Below are 8,766 nucleotides of genomic sequence, written 5' to 3'. Positions count from 1 at the left end.
GGGTTGGAACTGGAAAAAACATGTTAAGGATTGAAACATTGGATTATCGCTTTGGACTCTTTCTGAACGCGTCATGTAAAATCAACGACGAACAAAACCAAGAAATCGACGCTCTGCGCATTGCAGTAATGCAACACAGAGTAGCATTGGATATGATTCTCGCCGAGAAAGGAGGACTATGTGTCCTCTTCGACAACACCTGCTGTACCTACATCCTGGACAATGTGCATTCCTCAAACATGACTGATGCTCTGAATGCCTTAAGGCAACTGAAGGAAGCCCAAAGTCAGGACTATGTGAAAAACACCACTGAGTGGTTCACCTGGCTTTTCAACGCCTCATGGCTACAAGTACTGAAGAGACTACTCATTGGAGTTGGAGTGTTTTTAATTTTGTTCTGCTTCTTTGCCACATGTATTATCCCATGTCTAAAAGCCATAATCAAACGAATGATTAACACCTCACTTGCAGCATACTCAGTATTCCACTTGATTTAGAACCTAATGATGAGAGTGAAGATGAAAATGATGAAAATGCCACTGTTTAAAATTATAACGTGAATATAACCATGTTTGATTAAAATCACATGCACAATGATGAGCTACTTGAAAATGCAGACAGCAAGAAAGTAGACTTTGATGTTTTAAGCATGTTTTATGAAGAAATTAAATCAGCAAAAACAGGAGGGAATGTTAAGAGATTTTTACATTTACTTACTTTGATAACCTTTATTTTGCTTAAGTATAATTTCTTGTGAGAACATGATGTGCCTGCAACCTACAGATTAAGGAACAGAAGCATGCGTGAGGAAGTTACAACGTCACACACGCTCAGATAGAGACAGTTTCTACCTGAAGCTGATATGACAAAACATACTAGTCCTTCTTGTCTTATGGATAACGGCCACTCATGCGATAACCATATCTAGAGATGTTTTTCTATTATGTATGCTCCACCTAGAGATGCTGTGTAATCTATTCTCTGCTATAAAATAAAGAACGGACTGAGGCTCTGCGCGACTTGCTTGTGTCTTGCGACGCAGTAAGCTTCGCCCGTGTACACGAAATAAACTGAGTTTGTGTTTCTTACTCTCCTTCCAGGTTTTCCTTTGACAATACATGATATCATTTCATTGATTTCAAAGGTTTCTTTGCATGACGCACAAACACACAATTGAAAGGTACAAATGTGTTGTGCATGAAACGAATTCAGACGTGGTGCAGATGTGTGTCACAAGTTGATCTGGCTGTAGGCTGTGGCACTTGGACAGAGGTGGCGCTGGTTGATTCGAGTCCATGTTGGTGCACACAAAGTAAACTGCACGCTTTAGTTGTGCAGCAAAAACGCTGAAACCGGAGAAATAAAACGTGCGAGGGGAATGATAACGACGACAAGAGTCTCCCGATCGTTTACTGTTGCTGTCCTGTGAACAACACCGGCGTGGTGTTAATTGTTTGCTGTTTTCGCGATCGCGTCGCGCATGAGGATATCACCAGGTAAACTCGCGACATTTTTAAACATTTTGTTGTTTAACGGCATCAAGACTGACGGAGTGTGTTTGAGATAACCTCACAAGTGTCACAGATGACACATTTGGCGTTTTTTTGCTGGTTTGTCTGTAGCAGCTCCTGAAACGCAAGTCTGCCTCACATCTGTTCGACCAACGCCAGTTAATCTAAACGCCAGTTGATCTGGAACACCGGTGCTTAAAGAATGGAGAACACAAAATTGGTCCAAAAACCTCTCATGTTCAGCTGTTTTTTTGTAAAAAGATAACAATGTTAGCCTTTTCTTCAGGGCATATATGGTATCACTCTTGGCTGAAAGCAGTGCTTAAACAATTGAAAAAACACAAACTTTGTCCAAAAACCTCTCATGTTTAGCTGTTTTCCACCTTTTCTTTGGTCATTTTAGCCTTTTTGGCCAGGGTGAAGGGAGTATCTGCCATCAAACAAGAAGACAGCCGCATGTAACTACAACGGTGTTTGCTAGTTCACCTCACATGCATTAATTTAATAATGTGGTTAGCGTACTCAACGTTAATTACACACGAATAACATGAAGCTACTCACGCAGAGAAGAACGGCTGCTGCTGCCATCATCATCCGTCATCATTTCTGCTAGGCTGACAGGGCTAGGGGCCAGGACTCTACTCTTCGGGTTCTTGGGGGATGTTGCTAACTCCGGGTCCGATAACAGGCACCACACCCGCAGAAGATGTGCACGGTGTGAGGTCTGGCAGCAAGCTATCAAACACGGCGCATTTCTCGGCTTTAAAAAACAAACAAAAAAACGCTATGCCGCCAGGTGTTTCATCAGATTTGAGGTGTTACCTCCTATGACAGTATCACAGTATCACCTTAAAGCACTTGTTGCAGGCTGCTGAGTTTGCATCTTTTGCTGTGAAGTACAGCCAGACTTTGACCTCTTCGCCTTGGGCATTTTTAATCTGTAGCTCTGCTCTAAAAGAACATACGTACCTGGCCCCGCCTACTATCCTCGGAAACGTAAAATGATTGGCTAGAATTGACAGAATAGAAACAGCCGATTTGTAAATGTCGACCAGCTCCAAAAAGGCTAGGTTTGTTAGCATGTTACCAAAGCTAACGAGGAGCTAAAATGCTATTAATAATAATAATAATCGTGATAATAATAATAACAAAACAGTTTACCTGAAGTTATGCAGGAGTATCCGGGATGAATAAAAGACTACTGAGTAACGTCCTCGTGTCTGTAGCCGGTTTAACGCACATACTGTGCGGACATTTTAACATTTTCCGCTCTTTGCGGCTCCCCTCTTACCGTCCAACATGAAAACTAGCTAACCGGAGCGCAGCACGTCACTTTCCCTTTTTCCCGTCCTTTTGCCTTTTTTTGACCCGTTCTACTAATAATCTTTATTACAGTGAATAAACACAATAAACTGCATGCATTTAAAGTAAATCGCAGCTGATTGTCACAGTTGAGTCAAAACATTTATTAGCTCATTTAAAAACAGCAAGTATTGACAAAAGAGCTGTAGTCTACAACTAAAAGAATAACATAACAGAGAGAAAGTCTCTATATTATTCATGATTAAAGTCACACAGACGTTTTAATAATAAGACATGCGATAATATAGTAATATAGACCGTAATACAGTCATTATTATTATTGTCATTGCTTCTGCATGTGTTGTAATGTTATGATGAGGCTTCTGTTGCAAAGAAATATCATTATTTCCCTCTCCTCTCCCCTCCTCTACTGCACTGATTAGGTGATAGGCCCCGACAAAACTACGGTATGAGTATGAGTAACTCAGTGAGAATGAAATCACTCGTGATGGCAGGAATCCGTTTCAAAACCTGCTCGCTGCTCTAAAGCTGCCGCCCTTCGGTGGGCGGTGCTGCCACCGTTAGCGTGCCTCTGCCTACGTAACGTTCTCCTTATTTAAAGCCCGTAGCACACGGGCTAGACACTTTACCTCCTCATTCACAGGATGAAGACTCTGAGCTTTGTGTGCATTCTTCTATTTTTATGCAGCGAGGTTTTCGGAAAGTTGATCCAAGCTCCTTTAGGAGATGGAGTTGAGTTTCGGCTGTCAGAGGAGTGCCTGAAGGGACGGGGAAGACTGAATCTGCGAAGGAATGCCAGTACGCAGCTGATCGCCTCCCCGGAAAACGTCTGGAAACCCGGACCACAACATCCAGACCGCGTGAATCAAAGTGGGCTCTCTCTCATCCTGGAAAACGCAGATCTGAACGACGAAGGGCTGTACGAGTTTACGTGCAACGGCAAAGACTTGGAAGCCATCAAGCTGGAAGTATTTGTCCCCTCTGAAGTTGCTGTATCCGAGGGCGAGGATGCCACACTCCCGTGCCGCTCCGTCACCGCGGGCCAGTCGGTGAAATCTGCGCGCTGGAGGAGAAATGGAAACGCGGTGCTTCAGCTGGATGGAACAGGAGGAATCACATACGGGGAAGACGTTGACACAAGCCGGGTGTCGATACCATCAGAGTGGGACCGACAAGCAGACCTGTCCCTCACCATAAAGAGAGTCCAGCAACAAGATGAAGGAGTTTATTACTGTGACATAGACAAGTGGAGAGACACCGCTCTGCTGTCCGCCTGCGAGTCCGTCCTCAAGTCCCCACAGCAGCCGGTAGCACACCTCTGCCTACAACCACACCGACGGTGAGTACACCAACCACATTAAATAGCTACACACTGAACTGTAAACTTTGATGGCTCGTTAAACGCGCCAATAACTCAGATTTGCAGTCAGTGTTTCAGAGCAGGGTCAGTGTTTGAGTGGAGGACAGTGAGGTGATATCACAGCACGCAGGCTTTCCACGAACACCTGGATTTGATGCCTTGCACAGTCAGTTCACTTCACGGGTGGAGCTCATTGTCTGTTTGTGATTGTGTGTAAGGGGACATTTTTAATTATGACACGTTTCCCTGGAAGCAGAGACTGATATTAGATAACATAACTGCACAGAAACATTTGTGTTTTTGGTTTTCTGTTTAAATTTACGCTGGCTGAAACCTTCGCACAAACCACACTCACTAACATGCCTGGTTTCTGTCTTCTTGTCCTCACAGCCATCAGAGTCCTCTGATAGGACATGGATCACAGTGATCACAGTCCTTGTAACAGCAGCTGTAACATCTGGGATCGTTGGTCCTCTGACTTTCCTCTTGGGCCGGAAACGGAGGAGAGAAACAAGAGATGAGGAGACCGCAGCCCAACTAAACGGACGCCATACCACCAATAATGATCAGTCATCAGTGTAACCGGTGGGTTTCTGCGTTGTGTCTGATAAAAACGGTAGAAGAAAGAAAGAAAGAAAGACCTCCAAATAAATAGCTTGCCCACTCCAGCTCCTCTCCCACAGGGGAATTGTAGAAAAGGGGCTGGCATTTATTATTACATTAAACATAAAATATGCATTTACACGTAACATATTTGATAAAACAAAAACAACAACATGAAATCCGACATACCTGATAAAAACGGTAAAAGAAAGAAAGAAAGAAAGACCTCCAAATAAATAGCTTGCCCACTCCAGCTCCTATGACCAAACACAAACAGTGGGGAAGAGGGTTAGCTTAACCCACCACAACTTCCAAGCTAGCAAGAATTATCTATTCATGCTAGTGTTCACGTTCCCTAGAACAGCGGTCCCCAACCTTTTTTGCGCCACGGACCGGTTTAATGTCAGACAATATTTTCACGGACCGGCAGGTGTCACGGATAAATACAACAAAATAAAATGATACGACCAAGACAAAAACTGTGGCATTTTGTAAATATAATATTACACGCGTATTCACTGTGTAATTGTGTAACTTTATTAGCAGCATCCTCCTGAAATGCACCAACAACATTGAGAGTAACAGCCTCCTCTCTCCCCCTTAATACTCTGGTTGCTATGGTAACGCGTAAACATTTCTTTCAAAATAGGACACACAACTACAAAACAAATATAAAAGTACAAGAAAATAGATAACTCACCATAACGCTCAATCAGTGAGAGCCCTGTGCTTGTTTCTCTGCAACGAGACGGTCCCACCTGGGCGTAATGGGGGACAATGACACCCGAAGTGTGTTGCTTATGTTCAGTCTGCTCCTCAATTTTGTTTTCGTCGCTGTTACTGCAGAAAACCCCGCTTCACACAGATATGATGTTGGAAACGGCAACAGGGTTTTTAGTGCTTTTGTGGCAATCTCGGGGTATTCCGCCATGACTTTTATCCAGAATACCGGCAAAGCTGATGTCTCAAACATACTTTTAAGGCCGCCATCATTCGTTATTTCCAAAAGTTGATCTTCTTCTTGCAAAGGCAAGCTGGATTCACCCGGTTTATTGACAAATGGGTCGCGGATCCATTCCTTGTCGGTTCGTGGGTCTTTTGTGATTGGGAAGTAGCGCTCGAACTCTTTTAAAAGCAAAGACAGGTGATCCTGCACTAGCTGGGAGAATGATTGCTCAGGCAGAGTCTCTTCCAAAAATCCAGCCAAAGTTTGAAACATGTCAAATATGCCTCTGTTTACGCGTCGTCTCCACAAGTCCAGTTTGGCTTTAAATGCAGCTACCTTATCTGCCAACTTGAAGACAGTTGTCATTTTCCCCTGAAGGGACAGATTGAGTTCATTTAGTAGGCCGAATACGTCGCATATGTAAGCGAGTTTTGCGACCCACTCCTTGTCACTGAAATGTGCTGCCAGCGGTGACTTCTTTTCTGAGAAAAATCTCTGCAGCGGCTCTCGTAATTCAAAAACTCTGGCGAGTGATCTCCCTCGGGACAACCACCTTATTTCTGTGTGCAAGAGAAGGCGCCTGTGCTCCGCGTTCATCTCCTCACAAAGTTGCTCGAACAGGCGTGAGTTGAGGGCGTGTGCTTTGATGTGGTTAATAACTCCAACAACATCATTCAATACGCTGTTAAGTTCTGGTGGAATTTTTCGGCTTGCCAGCATTTCTCTGTGAATGACACAATGTGTAGATTCACATTCAGGTGCAACCTCCTTAATCCGAGTAGTCAAACCAGACAGCCGTCCGGTCATGGCAGCAGCTCCGTCTGTGCATATGCCGACACAAAAAGACCATTTAAGTTTTCCTGATACATAATCATCCAGTGACCTGAATAGTTCTGCAGCTGTGGTTTTGGTTGTCAACGATAGTGCACACAACATATCCTCATGCACATCCTCCTGATAAAGGTATCGCACATAAACAAGTAGTATTGCCTTATTGTCCACATCTGTAGACTCATCAACCTGCAAAGCGTACCATGGTGATGTATTAATTCTCTCCAACAACTGTGTCTCAATGTCCTCTGCTATTTCATCAATGCGACGGGTAACGGTGCTAGCCGACAGAGGCACCTGTGCTATCTTTTCAGCCGCCACCTCCCCAAAAAGTTCACAGCAAATGTCTTTAGTGGCAGGAAGGATCAATTCTTCACCAATAGTGAATGACTTTTTAGCCTTAGCAATACGGTTAGCCACCAAGTATGATGCTCTCAGTGCACCTGTATTTGTTGTTGTGGAGGCCCTCAGTAATTGCTTCTGTCCCTGTTGTTCCCGCTTTTTTCTTTCAAAATACTCCAAAGGCTTGTTTTTTAATGTTGGGTGCTTGGTCTCCAAGTGACGAAGCAGTTTTGAAGGCTTCATTGCCTCATTGGAGAGCCGGTCGCCGCATATTATGCAGAGCGGGCTTGGTGCATGGGAATCGCCTGTCGCGATAAATCCATATTTCAAGTAGGTATTTTGGTATTGTCTGTTAAATGCAGCTTTCTTTTTCTTAGTGGTTGTCGTACACTCTTCTTCTGTCTCCTCACTGGGCCTTTTTCCCTTTGCAAAGAAACCCTCCAAAGACATCTGTTTTTTACTCATTTTGCTAGCTTGTAGGTTTAATATTAGCTACTAATAATGTATCTTGACATGCGTCAAGAGTCAGTCATAGACGGAAGTAAATGAGAGAATTCAGTCTTTTTCAAAATAAAACACTGTTCAGAGTCGGATAATAAATAAAATGAAATTAATGTAAGTTATTTATTTTTTCTGTGCGGTACGAGCCTCAACTCTCGCGGCCCGGTACCAAACGACTCACGGCCCGGTACCGGTCCGGGGCCCGGGGGTTGGGGACCCCTGCCCTAGAACACACATATGGCACACACATACTACACATTTGTAACATCTAACAAAAAACAGGCTTAATAATGACAATAATTGAACTAAAATCACAATCAGAAACATCCAGGTGGCTAAATATGCATTATATGAGTGTTTTACAGTGTTGGGAAAGAAATTACACCAACCTCTCCCACAGGGGAATTGTAGAAAAGGGGAGAGGCAAAAGGGGTACACTGTATTTATATGGTTGCACCAAAGAAGAAGAAGAAAAGAATGAGGAGGGGCTCTAACTGATAATGAACATAGCTACAGGCTTGGAGGTCCTAAAAGTCAGGTATAAAGGGAAGAGTTTGGGGGTTTAGAACACATTTTGTGTAATTATAACAATGTGATTTATGACCCTGTTACATTCACCCCCCAAGAATTACACAAAATCCTAAAGAGTACACCAAAAAAAATAAATAAATAAATAAAATGTATAAACCCACAATAACAGATACAGTGGCCTCAAACAAATTCACATCACATATACAGTGAATTAGATCAGCAACATAGCTTCCTCCAAGGAGGATAAGAGACCTGAGACCCGCTCGGCGCCTAGCAAGATCCCAGGACACACAATAGACAAAATGAGGTGCCATTTACACCACACAAAACAGGCCATAATATCTATGGGCGTCACCATCAAACTGCACAGACCAACAAAATACAATCAACTCTGTGCCTCTATTATTCTTTACCAAAAACAATAGCAATGGACAACATACAGCAATAAACAAATTCACACATCGATAACCGCTGCTTGAACAGGTTCAACACCAAGGAGTGTCTCGAGTTGAGCCATTGATTCAATCAAGCGACGAACTGGTTTAATGATTCTACCAAAACGTGTAGTCAGTCCCTGATCCACGTCCACATTTTGGGGCTCAAGAGAATGAAAACTGTGGGACGGGAAAGCAGCAGGGGAGTCTGGGGAGGCTCCATCACCAGCCAGCCCACCAACATCAGGAGCAACCATCATAGGAGGGGTCTCATGAACACCATCTTCGACTGGGTCAGCGGCGGATTGCTGATGGATCCATGATAGTGTGCGGTCATCACACTCGCCAATGCTGGAGACGGAATCCACAGTACGGGTGGCAGGA

The 8,766-nt window shown here is 43.7% G+C and overlaps 1 protein-coding gene across 1 annotated transcript; it reads right to left on the bottom strand.

Moving 5' to 3' along the window:
- Positions 1-4,221: 4,221 nt before the first annotated feature.
- LOC112843770 (SCAN domain-containing protein 3) lies at positions 4,222-7,563 on the bottom strand. The gene is made up of 2 exons (XM_025902731.1): positions 5,498-7,563; positions 4,222-4,866 (listed from the first exon to the last, which is right to left on the bottom strand). Exon 1 carries the CDS (start codon positions 7,379-7,381, stop codon positions 5,510-5,512), a length of 1,872 nt encoding a protein of 623 aa, XP_025758516.1. The 5' UTR covers positions 7,382-7,563; the 3' UTR covers positions 4,222-4,866; positions 5,498-5,509.
- Between the last annotated feature and the right edge of the window lie 1,203 nt (positions 7,564-8,766).

Source organism: Oreochromis niloticus, linkage group LG3 (assembly GCF_001858045.2).
Source record: "Oreochromis niloticus isolate F11D_XX linkage group LG3, O_niloticus_UMD_NMBU, whole genome shotgun sequence".
In the NCBI taxonomy this organism is placed as follows: Eukaryota; Metazoa; Chordata; class Actinopteri; order Cichliformes; family Cichlidae; genus Oreochromis; species Oreochromis niloticus.
The sequence above is the reverse complement of the archived record's forward strand: the minus strand, read 5'-3'. Positions and strand labels throughout refer to the sequence as shown.

Excerpts from the sequence above, each read along its gene's own strand:
- LOC112843770 (XM_025902731.1), bottom strand. The coding sequence starts at position 7,381 with ATGAGTAAAAAACAGATGTCTTTGGAGGGTTTCTTTGCAAAGGGAAAA.